This window comes from Cupressus sempervirens, chromosome 5 (assembly GCF_028749045.1).
Source record: "Cupressus sempervirens isolate cs-2001-9-10 chromosome 5, ASM2874904v1, whole genome shotgun sequence".
Taxonomy (NCBI): Eukaryota; Viridiplantae; Streptophyta; class Pinopsida; order Cupressales; family Cupressaceae; genus Cupressus; species Cupressus sempervirens.
In genome coordinates this window covers 90,879,427-90,898,804 of record NC_143122.1, presented here as the reverse complement: position 1 = coordinate 90,898,804, position 19,378 = coordinate 90,879,427, and the positions used below count along the sequence as shown (strand labels likewise).

The following is a 19,378-nucleotide window of genomic DNA, read 5'->3' as shown; positions in this document are numbered from 1 at the left end:
TATTCTGTAGCTGACTAGGTTATGTTGTCAGAGATTTTGTATTTGGTAGCCGACGAGTAAATTAGTATTGTTTTCTAGCTGACGGACCCCTTCAGGTAGGTTTGGCAAAAAGTATTTATACACCCTCTTGGGTCATTGTAAATCATCTTATCATCAATTATGTAATCTCTTGGCATATGCGAATAAAGGAGTACTGTTGTTGCTATTCTTGTTCATTGTTTGTGTGCATTAATCTATGCGGTAAACAACATTTGTGAAGTACTGGGACACTTGCTTAAAGAGTGCATGTATAATCTAAAGTAAGGAGTACTCAAGAATTCCTAACAACCGAGCAAGCCATCCCACTTACCGCATTGCCAAGAGCCACTACCTCAAATGCCTCCACAAAAGGCTACCAGGAAAATAGGTGTGAAGGAAACAACAACAATATGCCACAAAGCTGCATCAAGTATGATGTGAAGGGGTGGCCAATGATACAGTATAGGAGATGTAGCAAAAGGAGCCACTTCGCGCAAGAATGTCAAAACCAACAAAGTGGCAGAATTATGCTATGCAAGTGGTGTGGATTGAGGAACCATTAAGATGCTGAGTGCCCGAAAGGGAATGTCTCAAACATGTTGAAAGTCACAAAACCAAAGGAGGGAGTAATGGTGATTACCAGACTCTAGGCAAAGAAAGCGATGTACCCAAACCCCAAGATTGGAAATGAGAGACTGAAGGAAGTAAGAAAAGAGACATAATTGGCAATGGAAGAAGAGCAACAAAAAACTCATGAGGCAACACACAACCTAATACAGTCAACATCAGAGGCCAACATCATAAAACAAATGTAGGCCACTATACCTATAAGGGTAGCGACCTACTGAAAACATTACAATAAATAAGGGTAGCAATCTCTAGCATAGAGGAGAATAATAATAGTACAAAGAAAGACAAGGCTATGGAAAGAGAAAGTGAAAGGGGGCTTACTCCACGAAGGAATCCACCACCTCTAGATCCAATGTTGTTCATGTTTGGGATAGGAAAAACTCCTGCCATAGTGGAAATGGTGATCATGGGTCATAAGCTCACTAATACCATTGTGGATGAAGGCTTTGGAGTAAACATACTCACTAAAGAGACATAGAACTCTATTGGCAAACAAACATTATGGCTGCCAACCTTCTATTTGGCAGGAGCAAACCAACATGGAATAAAGCCACTTGGCACACTAATTGCCCAGAAAGTAACAGTTGGAACACAACAATTCTTCTTAGATTTTGTCATCACCCTAGACAAGAAGGGATACGATGCTCGACTTGGTAGAGAATGGATGATCACACCAAAGGCCAACCATAACTAAAAGAAGGCATTATCCATTCAAAGTGAAGGAAAAAAATATGTTGTTAATCATCAGAGCCAAACAATAAGCCAGTAATTGGCATCGGAGTAGGAGTCGAAGGAAGGATGGAACCAAATGAAAGCATACTATGACTAGGTAGCTTCTCTGAGGATGAAACACACTCCCTTAATGAATTATTCCACTGGCAGATGGAAGATTATGAGATATTCCAACTAGGTTGCCACATGTTGGAAATAACATAGATGGAGGAGGGGGATATGTACCCGACAAAATACAAGGAGTATAGGTAAAGGGTGGCCAACATGATGACACCCTTACCCATCGATTTGGGAAGGATGAGAAAGTGAAATGCAGTTAACCAAGTATAGAAAAAATAAACTTTGAAAAAGAAAGAAAGACTTAAAGGTGATCCTAGTAGGGGATGAGGGAGACCTCGTATTAAAGGCAATGACATTTAAGATAACCCTATTGAAAGGATATAAAGGACCTACATGAGAGACCAAAAAGAAATATAACACTTCCACAAGGGTCTATACTAAGGATAAAGGAGAACAAACAAGAAAGAAGATAGTAAACCGCACAACCCATAATAGACACTAAAGGAAGTCAATCCCAAGTCGTACAACCTATATGACAACCCTTACTAAGTCCACATAGTCAGTATGGTCGATGGACAGGAAGGAGGTATCCATTAGAGGGTGGAGGTATCCAAACGAGGGTCAATACAAATGAGAAGAACTAACCTATGGGTGTTTCTCATACGACATCGAGTTTTTCACATACAACACAAACAGAGACACCAACTCGTACAACAACACATATAGTAGAGAATCTCCCACTAGTCCATACGGAATCTAGAAAGACAATACTTCATAGAACAAGAATAAATACACCAATCTGAACTCACCCATACAACGAGAGAAGAAATATGTACACTCAGGACAGAAGTTCGACAATTAACAAAAAAGGTTGGCACGCTTGGAAAGAAGCTAAGGGAGAAGATAGTATGGATGGGAGATGTACAAAGGAGAGATGGCAGGACATAGAAGAGAGATGGTAGGACATAGAAGGGAGTTGGTAGTTGGTAGTTGGATAGAAGCTGGCAGAGAAGAGACGACATTAGAAAAAAAAATCAAAATAAAAATGTGTTCCATGAAGTTCTGTGTGATTTTGAAGGTGCTAATTTGGTCTTGGCGAAGGGGGGCCCTCAACCCTACTAGGGGTGCTACCCCAAGACCCCTACAAGGGGCACTACCGCTTGACCCTGCTAGGTGCACTACCCCCAAACCCCCACAAGGGACACTCCCCCTTGACCGCATTGGTGGCATTACCCCCAAACCCACTTTACTTTTGAACTACACTACAACTTTGAGTTTGTGCAATACAAGTTAATATCTATAGTCTTATCCATAGATGGAAAACTCGCAGATTACTCGGGGAGCTTTAAACACTCGCCGAGTATTTAAGCTGGGTGAGTAAATCCCAGAAAAACTCGTAGGAATAAAAACTCGGCTGTTGGGAAAAAACTCGCTGATTACTCGGCAAATTTTTACTAAAAACTCGGCTGCATTGTTTGATGCCAAGAACTATTTACTATTTTGCTTCTTGCCATGAGCATTCCGCATGAGAATGCAATTTTATACGCACTATGCATTTATATATATCTAAACTCTGCTTGTTTCTTTTGTATTCTCTTTAATTAACTTATTAGATGCATCTTCTCATTAAATTTTGCAAAATAAATGTATTTTTAATTAAATTTCAGCGATTTTTTTAAGTTCTCGAGTTTTCCCGAGTTTTTTTTTAAATCGCCGAGTTTTTCCCGATTAAACTTTTGGAGGGCTTGGCAAGTTTTTGCCTTTGGCGACTTTTTCTTTTTGGGGAATGATGTAGGCGATACTTATGCCATAAATAATTAATAATACTTTTGTTAGATAATAAAACATTGTTTCGAGGGGGTGTCTGTTGTGTTGTTGGTGATGATTGGAGACTTAACCAACCATGTAGAGTCTATTTGTGTGGAATTGGGAACAAGTGAGGGGGTGGTGAATACTGGTATGGATGTTAATGTAGGACTTTGGTACAATCAATAAAGTAGCATTCTACCATTTGAATGTATCATGTGTTTTCTATGGTATTGCTCTTCATACCATTCCTCTGTTATTAATAGAACTTGTTGCATGACATTAATACATAATTATAGTGATAATATTACTTAAATATTTGGCATGTAACAATACCACTTCATATTTGGCACGCAACAATGTTTCTTCTAAATAAACTAGAACTAATACAAAATATTAAGAACAAAGACTGGTGTTTTTTGAAAGAATAGGATGATCAATTATATAATGGAATCATATTGCATTGGTAACAATCCCAAAAGCACAATTATAGAAGCCTCGAGTAGAATTATTAGATATCGACACAAAATGAATGAATACAATTGCAAGAGTTATTCTTTGACATATAGAACATAGATTTAGGTAATATAATAATTGAAATTTCATAAGAAGCTTGATGTAACTATATAAAAATAGCAAAACTATTCATGATGAAAACATAGTTACATTATTTTATACAATAGGTCTAATTTTGAAGCCAGAGATAAATAAAATAAAACTAAGGGAGATAGTGGTAACATATTTTCTTACTTCAATGCACTTCTATATATTGTGCTCATCTCATTTGATTCAGCTTCTGCAGTCAAAAGAAAAGGATTATGTATACTAAAACAACGCTCCACATACAATTAAAAACAAAAAATCAGAACTGCATCAATTCAAAAAAATTGTATCACATGATGACATAAATTTCAATATCAAAATACAAAATATGCAGAAAGCAATAAAATCAAGGTGGTTAGGACAAATTATGCAAGCAAACTCTCATGATAATCTACAATTATATGATTTATGCTCATTAACACAATCCACAAAAGTGCTTCCACAAGGGGTTTGGTAAAAACCTAGCTTCGTGATATCCTCATCAAGTGTAGTTGGAAACATTTCCAACAAGTTCCAGCATTCCTCTTGAAGCTCTTGAACGGATATCTTTTCCCTGCTTGGACGGAAGGGCAAGTCCCCTTCAGACCAAGTTGGTAAGGTTCTTGCTGCTGCTATTACAGCTCCATCAACAAAATCATCATCTTCATCTAATGCACCTGTGAGATCCATACAAAAGACAACCAATGGCAACTTATAAGGAACATGCGAAATAAGAACTTTATACGATAAAATGCCTATATAATGAAAACTATTTTTCAGAATGCTCCAGGCATTTGAATATGAACCTAATCAATAAGTAGCCCTGTATGAAGTTAGGAGAATCAAATTAAATATGACCCCTAGCATAAAGGCAGGTTAAGCGTGCATATTTTGAAGCTCTAAGATAGATGTGGTATCCCCTTATTTTATTATTCAGACACTACGTGGTTTAATGAATATGAATTATGATCAAAATTCAATCAATTATGAATATGACTGGTATCCCAAATGCTACAACAATACAAATGTATAACAATGCAATGGTAAATGGATATGTATGACTGGTATTCCAAATGCCACGTGGAATACAACTGATAGTTCAGTTCAATCACAATTATATCAATGACTTCTATATATGCTGAACAGTTCAAAAGCAATATAGTATTCAACATAAATGTATATTGGCTGTTTCTTATTTAGCAATATAATGTATGCGCGTTACCATGTGAGCTGTCTCTGATATACAATCTGGTATGAGCTGGAAGTTACAGGATAAATACTAGGCAGAAGTATGCCGTCTCAGATGTTCTGATATGAAGTATGCAAATACTCTGCAAAGGAGCCATCCCTGAGATGTCAATAATCTTATATGATCTTTGACTGGTGCTATCTTTGATCTGCAATCATAATACTTGCATTGAGATAGGTTGTGCTAGCAACTGTCTATGATATTTACTGAGTGGATCCACAAAGGGAGATATATTAATAAAATCAATTCTTCAATGTATGCCTTGGATAGCTGATCGACTTAGTATATATATATATGTGCTGAAGAGGCATGGTGGAAAGTTGCCTCTGAATGAAGATCTACCACTTATCATGCCATTAAAATTATCTATAACTAAGGATAATTTAGCATCTAGTCTTGAATGATATTGCTATCACTGATTTCCTGCCTTGCTCTATTTGCTGTCTTGGTTATGATCAATATTTCCCTTTGACAGTATTGTGATTTATGTGACTCTTTAAACAAGCCTCCCTTCACCTTTTGTGCAATATAAGAATATATTATCTACTACGCATGTTCTTATCAATCGATACCCATATTGTTTACCATATGGGTAAATAGATTAATGCATACAAACAATAAATAGAAACATGTAACAGCAGTACTCTTTTTATTATTCGCATATGCCAAAGAGATTACATAATGCTTACAATGATGATTACAATGATTTCCCACGGTGTACATATACCATTCCGAAAAACCTTCCTGAAGGGGTCCATCAGCTACATAATAAATCATTACCAACTACATGCTAATCTACCCGTCGGCTACACAATATTTACCAACGATGTCGGCTACACAATATCTATCGACGACACATATAACTTCCTCCAAATCGATAACAAGATGGTCACAAACTTATGTTAGATAGTAGAATATTGGTGACAGATAATACATGTTCCTTGCTCTGCCAAGATGTTCTAGGTTCGAGTACTCCTCATTCTGCGAGCCTATTGTGGAGACCATAATAGTATTACTTTTCCCGGGTGATATGAGTAACAGAAGATAGTGACTACTGATTGCGACTCTATGTTGACTTATCCTTGATTATGTTAAGGCAGCTGACATTATCTTATCTTTATACTGGCTGAAACAGTTATTCATAGTTGTTCATGTGAAGGTCGACTTTGGCTGATTAGTCATTATCAATCTTATATTGGTTTGAGTTCTTTATGCTCGCTAATAACATTGCAACATTGACTTGTTAATGATATTAATACATTTTTAGACTTCGAAAGTGTTATGTATTTGATAAATAAATTTCAATCTTTAATTAATATTATTTTTGAATCTTGAATGTTATAAATTTGGGGATATGACAGTCGCCCCCTCTTGGGAAATGTTTGCCCACTAGCATTCTTATATTATCACTGATTTCTTGGTGAAGAGGACATGATTATACTAAGAGGGCGGGAGAGGGGAGCATAAGGAGGGAGGGGAAGGGGGGTGAATCAGTATATTAAAAGCTTTTGCCAATTTAAACTTTTTATCTAAATAACTCTAAATGTTGGAATCAACAATTATGCACATAACCCAATAACACAAAGCTTTACGTGGAAACCTAATGCGGGAGAAAACCACGCCAAATAAATGCCTTTATATAAACTTGTTCTTTTACAATATTTAGTAGGCTCCAACCTACTAGAGGCTGTAACCTCTAAGTTTATGAGCACGAACTCATTGGAAGCTTCAACTCCCACACTTCGCAGGCACCAACCTACTTGAAGCACCTACTCCCACTATTTTTCTGAGTACCGATTCACTACACAAACTGCTCCTTTTCCACCTTGGCGATGGTGCTTACTTCAAGAGATGATGGATACTTAAATCGCTCTTCTTTTTATACCTCTGCTTTATGTTTGCATCGCCTCTCTATAATTTGCACAATTTATTCTTTTCTTACTGCACTTGATACTTTTATAAATACCTGACAGTACTTAGTCAATCCTTATATAATATCTCTACTTGTTTATATACTAAATCTTTATCAAATTCTCCACATACACGTATTCAATTTAACTCATCCTTTGTTTATATCTGCTTTTCTTTTCTATGATTCAGCAGTACCCCCTTTTTGTTTAATCACATCTCTTAAACCTTCTCTTCATAAGTTTTTTTTTTGTTATCCACACTTTCTTTTCCTTTATCTTTTTATTACTTGTATAATTCTATGTTCTCATTGAAGAATCTTCTTCTCATTTGTCTGATGTTCTCTTCTTATATCTGCTCTTTTCTTTTCTTCATTCATATACTTTCCATAATCTTCTTCTGCCACACTTCAACCACTGACTTCTTCTTTTACACACTGCTGTGTTGCTTACTTCACATCTACATTTTCTTCTTCTTCCTGCTTATCATCTGCTGCAGTCACACATCTTATTTATATTTCTTTAGTTAAGTCAAGAGATATGTCTCTTAAGAAATGCACTCCTCTTCATTAGGTTCTATTAACCATTTAGTATTGACATGATTATTTATTGTCTCTAACATACCATAAGTCGTATCATTAACAAAATGTCTTTGCCTTCTTTTCTTACACTGACTCATTTCTGAGATTGGCATGTCTTCTAAATGATCCAACTTTGAGTGTCATCCATTCCCCTTCCAATGTTATCGCTGAAGCACCTTTCACTTGTTACATGTATATTTTATTCTGTTCAAACTCCTTATTGATCCTTGTATTAAAAGCAATGCAAAATTCAAAATCTGCTTGTTATAGTCGCTGTTTATTGCCAAAGGACCTTTCACCGATAATTAATTCAACTGATGTTTATGGAACTAATAATATATACATTTTCATGCCGTAGATTCATATTCCTTTGTTTCTTTCAAATGATTATTAATAATAATTGTTCGATTCATATCTTGTGATTCAGATGTTGGAAAGAAACAACCTCTTCAGTAAATGTACTTGGCCTCGTCTTCATCATTATTAACAATTACGTGTTTGAAAATCACCATTTCTTCCTGTCATATCTAAGAACACATGTACCATGCTGATGTGTGATGTGGATTTGTGTATAACACTGGCAGTTTATTTTTCAGGAGATTCATTTTAAACTGCTGACATTATCACTATTCATCTTCAACCAGATACATGGATATTATTATTAACTGCTTGACCATGTTGTTCTATGATGTCAATAATATGTGCCTCCTTGTATTCGATATATATACCATTTTATCGGGCCCTCAAAGAAATTATTGCTTCTGCTCCTTAATATCAAATGTCACTGCTGCTCTGCATAATATAAGAACTCTTTCGAAAAATGCCTCCATATATATGTTATCGCTGCAAGACATGATTCTCTTTCAGTCAATTCTGACATCATATCTCTGCCCAATCATTTCTTCTGAAGTCAACGTTGGCGCTGATTCACCCTACAATAGTTCATTTTCTCTAATTTGATTGCTGTTGAAACTTCACGTATTGTCTTCCTGCACAATCTCTAACACATTATTGACATGGCTGTGACTCATTGCTAATATTATGATAATAGATAGTTTCTATTATCTTTGTTAAGCATCTAATGGTTATCTATTGCAATCTTTTGTAAATATTAGAATGTTTATAATATTTAGTTTTCTATTTCTAGAATAGAATGTTTCTATTCTTTAGTTAGATGTAGATAACAATTAGTTTCTATCAGTTTTCTCTTAGCTAGAATAGAAAGTTTTTATTATTTATAATAATTTCCTAAGGAAACATCGTTCCATTCTTTCGTGTATATAGACCTCTTGTTCTCTATTAATAACAAACAAATATTTTCCAATTACTTCGTAATATGGTATCAGAGCCAATACTCTATTTTTTGAAAATAATTATAATTTCTTGGTTGAAATTATTTGCCTTTTATTTTCGAAATTATCTACATGCATATTTGCTTCCAACTCTCTCTATCATCCAATTAGAGTATCCATTTTGAGAGATCTAAACCCGCCGACTTCTGGTATGGTTCTGTAACCCATTTCTATCCAGATCCATCTATTTTTTTTGCACATTTCTGCCATTTTTTGTGATTTTTTTGCAGCAGATCTGTTTATGTTCAAAACCCTAATTTTTTATACCAGATCAAAAAAAATTACAGATTTTTGGTGGATTTTTGAGATCTCATTTCGGTTGTCGCCTACTTTTTCTGGGTGCCTTGATTTTTGAGCCAATTGATCCAAAAACCGACAACAAATTCTTTATGGGTTTTTCAAGCTCTCTTTTGGGCCACCCTTCAAATTTTCTAGGTCTTTCATTTTTTGCCTTGAAAAACATGTCTTCACAAATTTTCATGTTTTTTCATTGAAAAACATGTTATGGCATCATTGACCAATATTTTGCTCGAGAGCAATTCAAATTTCAACAGTCAAAAGTATGGCACTTGGAAGCAGCGGATTATAGCAATTTTTGAATATCAGATTACTGATCAAATTGTTCTGGGTGTTACATAGCGTCTGACTGCCCCTGGTATAGATTAGGACTCATGGGATCTCAATAATTGAGAGGCGGTGATGCTTCTTAAATTATCCGTGGCTGATGATCAGCTCTCTCAGAGTCCATCCGGCAAGACAGTTGTCAAGACATGGGCACATCTCAAAGGTCTTCATGAGACTTCTAACAAAAGAAGAGCTTTCTTCTTGAAGAACACTTTGTTTTCTATTATCATGGATGATCAAACCTTGCTCTACGCTAATTTGAATAGGATTTAGGAAATCTGTGATCAATTGCTTGCCATCGGTTGCAAGATGGAGGAAGAGGACATTGTTGTTATCACTCTTCGAAAGTTTACCAAAGTCCTACGAGCATTTTATCGACTCTCAACATCATGTCTTTTGGTGTTGATCTTTAGTTCACTGATCTCTGCACACCTCTACTTCAGCAAGATCGGTGGAAACAACAATTCGGTAGTAGTTCCAACTCCACCTCCACAGAGGAAGCCTTTGCTACCAAATCCTTTTAGAAGGATAAAAGCCAGTTTCAGCAGTCTTCTCAGCAGACATCCTCTCCTCTAGATTTACAAGGCTCTCGGAAGAAAAGCATTCAATGCAACTATTGCCACAAGTTTGGGCACATGAAGGTTGAATGGCAAAAGCACCTAGCTGCCCTATCTAAGCAATCTCGTTTGCAGCCCATAGCGAATAGTGCGGAGCACCTTAAGCAAACAGAATTTGCCTTTTACGCTTTTTGACAGCTTCATGCTCTGGATAGATTAACCATTAAGGGAGGGTATTATGATAATAGATAGTTTCTATTATCTTTGATTAGTATCTAATGGTTATCTATTGTAATCATTTGTCAATATTAGAATGTTTCTAATATTTAGTTTTCTCTTAGCCTGAATAGAAAGTTTCTATTCTTTACAATCGTGTCCTAAAGAAACATCGTTTCATTCTTTTGTATATATAGACCTCTTGGTTTCTATTAATAACAAGCAAATATTTTCCAATTACTTTGCAATAGCTAATGTGGCAAACAACATATAATTTTATTTGCAAGAACTTCTACAAAACTGATGGCGAGTTTAGACTTTGATTTGGATTTAAGTTCCCATCATTTCCCTCTCACGATAGTCAAACATATGTCATCAATTTCTATAGGCACATTTCCACCATCCAAAGCCTTTGAATCATATTTATGAATGCACCAATTAGAACTTGATTGCTTCTTTCTTCATTTCCTAGTTGACATGATTATTATCACTTGTTTGATATTTATTAGCTGCCCATAACATTTGCTGATATCGCTTGGATAAGACAAAGTAATCTTTGGCCGACTAAACATTTATTTTTAATTGTTCCAAAGCTTGATGCAATCTACTTACATGTTTTTTTAGTATTACGATAAAAGTTCATATCTTCAATTTATACTTTAATTATTAATATCTTATATCAATCTCTTTGTTGTCCATTAATCAATTTCTTATATCTAGCTTTCCTCTGCTTAGTGTTTAACTTCCGTCTTTGACTTCTAATGTGTTTCAGTCTTTACCATTCTTTTTGCTGCTTCATATTAATGAATATAATATAGATGAAGCAAATATGTCATCATATATATATATATATCCCACTCTATAGACCTTAACTCTTTATAATTTCACCTTTGACATCAATGACGATATTCCACTTATCTCCCTGAAACTCTTTGACATCAATGACAATATTTTATCACCTGGATTCCAAATTTCAAATTTCCACAATCCTTCAACCATTTGTTCGACAGTGGATATTGTCATTATGCAACAGTAACTGCTCCATTTTAATAAGCTTACACATCATGTGATCTCCATTGTAAGGGATGAATCCAATTTTGAACGATATACTCACAAAGTTTGAATGACGGATGCTTAGTGTCGTCATTGTTGGGATTTGTGGTACGGTTCCAATAGGGTCTTATTTCTTGGGAGGGGCAACAAATTTGTTTCCTTGATCATTAACACCTTGAACAATTATGGAATTGGATCCGATAAGGGTCTTGGATGATGATCTTTAAATGGAAACACTTCTCAATATCATGGCTGGGTTGATGATGGTATTGGCAAAAAGCTTTAGAATCATAAGATTTAGGCAAAGGTTTAGAGGGATAAAATGGTTTGATGGTTGGTATATATTTGCAAGTTTTGATTGGAAGGGCCAACAAATTTGTTTCCTTGACCATTAACATCTTGAACAATTATGGCATTGGGTTTGATAAGTTCTTCGATGATGGTCTTTAAATTGAAACACTTCTCAATAACATGGTTAGGTTGATGATGGTATGGGCAAAAAGCTTTAGAATCATAAGATTTAGGCAAAGGTTTAGATGGATAAACTGGTTTGATGGAAGTGTCAAAACATTAGCATTAATCAATGTCAATATCACATTATGTAAAGATTTAGAAAGAGGTGTAAATTTCCGAGATGGTTTGAAAATCAATGACAAAAGAACCACACCTTGGTTGCAACTGCCACTTGCGCCTCCATATATTTAGCTGAATTGTTGATCTTTCTAAAGAACTGAGCGTGAAATCAGACACAAATACTGTTATCAAATGTATCTTACTGCAGAGGGCATTACGTCAAACAATTCACTGTTAAACCAGTTCAGGGGTTATATTCACTGTGGACAGTCCTTAATGCATGATATGTTTATAAATTGAAACAGCACTACTTCCAGGATACGTTGCTCTTTCAAGTGTACCAAAGGAGTCATTCATTAAGTGCATATAATTAAACCATAGATGAAATACACAGAGCCATTTCATCAAAATTCCAGTACATATGATACTAACAGTATGCTATTCATTCAGGAACTATTACAAAAGTTTCACATACCGAATGCAATTGGAGGAAATACACTTGAACTGTAACACACTGTGTATGCCTGGTCTGTATCAGCTGTCTGCAACTTTGAACTTAATCCCAGCGGCACGTTCTCACAACCCAATGCTGGCCTCAACGATTAAGAATAATCTTATCCCGTGTAACAAAGATCTCAAGTTGGCTGTACCCAAAATCTCACACCCGACACCCAGAATGTTTGTCTGAATGCTGATAACTTTCTCAGCCCGGTGAACTGCTGCCTTGCCAACCGGAGTATGTTTGTAACTAGTAATGCCTAGACGGCTAGAACCACGCCGTAAGAACAGGAATTAACGTCGCCCTAACCTCCAATCTTCCGCATATAACAGATGTCTGGAATTTGCTTGTTATTGACCCATACTGAGGTAACGCCCAAACACTTGCTGCAAACCCAGTCGAAATCTGCTCTTTATATTCAGGCTGTATGGAGAGACAGTACTATCTGCGGCTATTAATATAAGTCTATCTGTCACGTAGAAGGAGGTGTTGTTCCCGTGTCTTAAAATACCATATCGACCCGACTGAGATGAAATATATTCACTGTGGATGTGTCACGCTGTATACCAATGTCACAACCCGTCAATAAGCAATATCATGCCGGCTTTGGGAGATATTAAACCCACGTAAGTTTTCTGTGTCTAGATTTGTGGTAGCCGAGTTGTAACCCAACATTTGCATTCTGACTTCTGTTCCTTCACGTGAAGAATGGATTCTAAGTATTCAACCCCTGCGTATGACTCTCAGTAGATGTTTTATTTAAGGTGTTACCTCCACCCAGTAGGAACTATCTGCTAAACCTGCCTGCTATTCAACAAAAAAGTATGCACAGACCAACAATTACTTACTTCATCATTTTAATTAAAACTGATCTTCTCACCTTGCCGACTCCTGCCCAGTTCACTGCAAATACTGCAGAAAGGAGGTTGGGCTATCGTCCAACTCCTCAGAAGATTTCCAGACTTGAGGGTTTTCATCCTCTAAGTCCCAGTCCAGTCACATTCAAGCAACCAGTAGTTTAATCAGAGCATTTAGTATCTTTTTTCTTGTGTGTTAATCCCAATGCAAGCACATGCATATATAGCCTCAGAATGAGGGAAAGTACAAAGAATGTGGGATTAAACGACATTTTCATCATGTAGTCACTTAAAGCTATTATAAAGTAAATAATTTTTAAAAACATTAAAGTGACTTAGCTCTGCTTCATTTAATAAAGTTTTGGAATAAATTAAATTAAATTCCTCATTGTGACTAGAAAGCATCCTGCGGAAAATTGATATTAATCTATCCGGATGTGGAAATAGATTAATTCTGTCACCCGAAACTAACATCGAGAAGGGGACATGACAGTCCTCCCTTCCCGGGATTGCTTGCCCCCAAGCAATCGCAATGCTGGGTGCTACAATATAGACTCGTCCTCCAAAGTGGCATCCTCATAAGGCAAGTCTCTCCATCTGATCAGATATTCCCTGACAGTCCTGTTGCATAGCTTCCTCTCCCTGGATTCAATCACCTCCTCCGGTACCAAATCCAGTTTACCCTCCTCATCAAGTGGGGGTAAACTCTCTGAAGTCACAATCTGCTGGCCCACTGCCTTCTTGAGGCACAAGACATGAAAGACATTGTACATCCGGCTGTCACTGCATAACTCCAGCTCATACGCGACCTCCCCTATCCTCCTGGTGATATAATAAGGTCCATAAAATCTAGGCTTAAGTTTCTCAACCCCGCTTTTCTTCAATGAGCTCTGTCTGTAAGGTTGTAGTCAAAGAAAAACTCTATCTCCAACCTCAAAACTCTGCTCTGTGCGATGTCGGTCAGCAACTTCAATTGATTCTACACCTGCTATATATTATCCTTGAGAGCTCTAAGGATATCCTGCTGCTCCTCAATCCAATCTTTGGCTAATGGCACTCTACTGTTTGATAAAGCCAAATCAATAAAAGAGAGAGGCTCATAGCCGTAGAGTGCACAGAAATGAGTCATCTGAATAGACATATGATAGGTGGAGTTATAACAATACTGCCCCAAGTACAACCACTTGACCCACGCTCTCTGCTGTCCTGTAATGTAGTTCCTCAAGTAACCTTCCACCCACTTGTTCACTATCTCGGTCTAGCCATCAGTCTGTGGATGATAACTTGTGCTAGGAGTCAATTCTGTACCAATCAATCTGAAAATCTCCTGCCAAAAAGTACTGAAAAATCTACTGTCTCTATCACTCACAATGGTTTTAAGTAATCCATGGAGTCTAAAAATCTCTCGAAAAAACAATTCAGCTACCTAGGAAGCTGACCAATCTGCAGATATTGCGAAAAAATGTGCGTACTTGGTCAACCTGTCCACCACTACAAAGATACAATCCCTGCCTTGGACCCTCGGCAACCCAGTGATGAAATTCATAGAAATGCTCTCCCATCTCTAAGCTGGAATAGGGAGGGGCTGAAGTAATCTTGTTGGAAAAACCTGTTCAAACTTGTTCTGCTGACAAGTCTGGCACTCTCTAATATGCTGTAGCACATCATCCTTAAACCCCTTCCAAGAGAATCTCTCTCTAATCTGCCTGTAAGTTTTGAAAAATCCAAGGTGCCCTGCTGTCAGTGCATCATGTATGGTGCGCATAATGTCCTTCTTAAGTTTAGAATTGGGTACTAGGTAAATTCTATCCTTATAATATATAATATCATTCAGTACCTTGTACCGTTCATCCTGAAGTATGCCATCCAAAATCTGACATGCATGTGCATTTTTGGAATACTCCACTAGTAGCTGTGATCTCCAATCCGCTGAAATTACAGAAGTGACGTAACAATCCAGTACTGGGGGTCTACGAGATAGAGCATCAGCAACAATATTATTTTTTCCCTTGACATTCAATTCAAAATCATATGCTTGTATCTTGCTGACCCATTTCTGCTGTCTTTCATCCAGTTCCTTCTATTCTAGGAAGTAACGTAAGCTATTATGATCAATTTTAACTATAAATTTACTTCCTACCAAGTACTGCCTGAATTTTGCTAACACATGCATTATGGCCAGCATCTCCTTATCATAAGTGGAATATAATACCTCGCTGCCCCACAACTTTCTGCTCTCAAAAGCAATAAGGTGACGATCCTGCATTAAAACAACCCCTATACCACTTCTCGATGCATCACATTCTAAAACAAAGGGCTTAGAGAAATCAAGAAGCGCTAGCACTGGGCATGAGCTCATCACCTGTTTCAGCTTATCAAATGCTACCATGGCATTCTCTGTCCAAGAAAAAGCCCCTTTCCGTGTCAAATCGGTGAGGGGTGCAGCTACCTGTGAGAAACCCTTGGCAAACCACTGATAATAGGAACATAGACCAAGGAAACCCTACAACTCTGATACATCCTTTGGCGGTGGCCAATCCAAAAATGCCCTGATCTTCTCCTGGTGCACCTTAACTCCCTCAGCTCCAATCACATGACCCAAGTAAAGAATCTTAGTCAACCCAAATTCGCACTTAGATTCTTTTGCGAATAGAAAGTCCTCCACTAAGATACTAAGAACCTCATCAAGATGCTGTAAATGTTCCTCCCAAGTTCTGTTTTAAATTAATATGTCATCAAAGAATACCAAAACACACTTCCTTAACTGTTTTTTAAAAATATGGTTCATGCAAGACTGGAAGGTGGTTGGTGTGTTAGTGAGCCCAAATGGCATCACCAAGAACTCGTAATGTCCATAATGGCATCTGAAGGCTATCTTATGCACATCTTCTTTCCGGACCCGTATCTAATGGTACCTTGAGCGAAGATCTATCTTAGAGAACTGCCCCATGAAGCTCATCCAGCAACTCATCAATGCGGGGAATCGGGTACCTGTTCTTGATAGTCCTCTTGTTCAATGCGCAGTAATCTATGCACATCCAAAGGGTGCCATCCTTCTTAACCAACACTACTGAGGATGCAAAGGGACTAGAGCTGGGTCGGATATGCCCCATATACAAAAGCTCCTTTATTGTCTTCTCTATTTCCTCCTTGTAATGCCTAGGATGATGATAAGGTGTAGCAATAACAGATTTAGCTCCCTCCTCAAGCTCAATAATATGCTCAAATTCCCTATCTGGAGGAATCCCAAGAGGAATATCCTCAGACACTCTCCTATGCTTATCTATAACTGATTGTATGTCACAGTGATAACGCTGTCCTGTACCCTATGTCTCCTTGGATGAGATGAAACACTGAGTAACCCACTCTATATCCTCGTGTCTCAAAATAGCCTCCATCCTATGAGCTGAAATCACCCTGGGACTACTATCAGACCATCAAATGTATTGCCATCTACTCTTTTGGATAACTTGTGGAGCCAAAGGTTTCTGCAGTTGCCATATTAATCATTGGGAATGAACACTCCCATTGATTTGCATAACCGAGGTGGTGAAATATCTTCGGAAGGGTTGCAACTGTTGGAGAAGACAAATCAATCTGTTCACTGTGCCAAATTTGTGGCCTAGGGCCATTTTTTGGAGTAAGAAATAAGTTGGATATTGCTACAGTAACTTTGCTATAGTACCGCTGCTATAGTGACTTTGCTATAGTAACTTTGCGGCAGTGACGCTACTATAGTGTCATCGCTATAGTGATTTGCTATAGGAAAATTCATATTTTCGGAGCGATTCCAGATTTTAATCTACTACATTTTGCATTGTTTGAGAGTAGATATTTAGGGCATTGGTAGGGTTTGTAAAATCTGTTGTAATCTGATTTATATCAGAGTTTTATATCAGAATTTGTTGCCCTAATATCTTATTGATGTAGATGCATATTTTCCTATTTGTAATTAGTGTTATACAAAAACAATTGCATCTTCATTATTAGATGTTTGGTGTGTTCTTTGCTAGTGTTAGCCAACTGGATGGTTCCGGCGGTATTTTGTATTCTGTAGCCGACGGTCCGGCGATGTTTCTGTAGCCGACGGACCGGCGGTGTTTCTGTAGCCGACGGTCCGGCGGTGTTTCGGTATTCCGTAGCCGACGGTCCGGCGGTAAATAGTTTGTAATGGATAGAATAATTGTGGCCGACGGACTCCTTCGGGAAGGTTCGGCAGTAGTATTTATATCCCGTCTGGGATCATTGTAGATCATTCATCATCATTCATCTACTATTGCGAATATAATTCTGCTATTCTGCTATTATTGTCTGTATGTGTTGACTTCTTTACCTGTACGGTAAACATTTGGCGCCGTTGCCGAGCCGTCGGCTACGGAATACCGAAACACAGCTGGACCGTCGGCTACAGAATACAGAAACACCGCCAGACCGTCGGCTACAGAAACACCGCCGGACCGTCGGCTACGGAAACACTGCCGGTCCGTCAGCTACAGGAACACCGCCGGTCCGTCAGCTACAGAAACATCGCCGGACCGTCGGCTACAGAATACAAAATATCGCCGGAACCATCCAGTCGGCTAACACCAAGCATACTTATTAAAGTTTGGCATTTAGAAAGCAATCAAAATTTAGATATGCAATATATCTCTTCCTTGCAAAGTGTTTGGTGAAATGTCAAACAAGTGAATTAGAGAAGACTTTGTGTTTGACGAAGTTATAACCTCTTGCGGTTATTACATTTACGATAATGAGAGAATTTACTACACAATGTGTTGGTTCCCAAAGCCGTAGATTGGAATCCTACGAGCCTTGCCTGCTCAATGCTTGGATATCCAACCGGTTAAGGCCAGCTTGACGAGATTGATCAATGTGATCCAAATCCCCTGCACTTGGCTCTGCAAAACCAAAGTGGGTGTACTTGATCTTGGACGAAATACTTACATCCAAGATGCTTATAGCAGATTGATTAGAACACAAATGTATTGAAAGCTTCCAAAATGGCAAGAATTATCGAAAACTTACAACTTGCAATTTATGAGTTAAAAATAAAAGCAAATGATTATATGAATGTGATAATGTTTTAAATAAAGAATAATTATAGATTAATGCAACAAATCAATATATTAATTCCTTAATGGAAAGAAATGAAATAGTTGCCATCATATAGATTATGAATCAAGAGTTAAAGACTAGTGCTCAAAATGGGCAATCAGAGTCAATACTATTAGTTGAAACGTACAACTTTATAAAATTCAATATATTTAAACTAAAAATAATTTTAACAATTCAGACGTAATGGATCAATTATATGAACGCAAGTCTAAACTAGTCTAGGATGCGCTTTAACTCCTATGATATAAAGACAAATTAGACATAAATACGGAAACAATTAAATATTTCACATATCTATTTTTATCAAGTTTAAAAGGCAGTAATGACCGAATCCAATTATTTGAATATTAAAATATTTATAGAAATTAATAAAAAAACATTTATAAAGGACACAAGTTAATAATAATTTAAAACTCTAACACAAATAAATTAAAATAATAAGTATTTCTTATTGATCCGGAAATAAATTGTACTGGAGACACTCCTTACGAATGATCCATCCAATACGGTCTGACTCCAGAATCAAACAAGAATTCATTAGATAATCCACCATCCACAAGCTTAGTTCAAAAAATCATTTCTTTGCAAATGAAAAATATAATATAAATGCCTAAGATATGTATAAATTTTATAGGAATATGAATTGTCTATATTGTATTTTACATCATATATTTATAAGGCAACAAGGGGTATTGGTTTCCTTCTAAATATCGCATCCCTTCATAACAATTAACTAACCCATGACTTCATAATGTAATTTTAATTAAACCCAAATACAACCGGCTTAATTACTAGTGTTTTATATTTCTTTATCGGCAAGGGCTTGAATCCTTTTCGTTTCACCATTTGAACATTTACTCATCAATTCATGACGTGTGTTCGGTTACTCCAGGTATGAATTTATAGAATCGAATGCAATCTTCTACAGAAACTCCATTCCTTTGCATATTCCTTCCAGACCGGCATG

At 37.1% G+C, this 19,378-nt stretch overlaps 1 protein-coding gene across 6 annotated transcripts in view; it reads right to left on the bottom strand.

Moving 5' to 3' along the window:
- The window catches only part of PTAC14 (plastid transcriptionally active 14), a 358,101-nt gene that overhangs the window by 36,541 nt on the left and 302,182 nt on the right, over nt 1-19,378 (bottom strand). For 5 of the 6 annotated variants that reach the window (XM_089828749.1, XM_089828750.1, XM_089828745.1 and 2 more), the window contains 2 exons: nt 4,311-4,505; nt 3,997-4,042 (listed from right to left, as the gene is read on the bottom strand). In XM_089828749.1, the coding sequence (XP_089684875.1) occupies nt 3,997-4,042; nt 4,311-4,505 (241 nt within the window). The remainder of the gene's footprint in view (nt 1-3,996; nt 4,043-4,310; nt 4,506-19,378) is intronic. The other variant, XM_089828747.1, reaches the window with a different exon arrangement.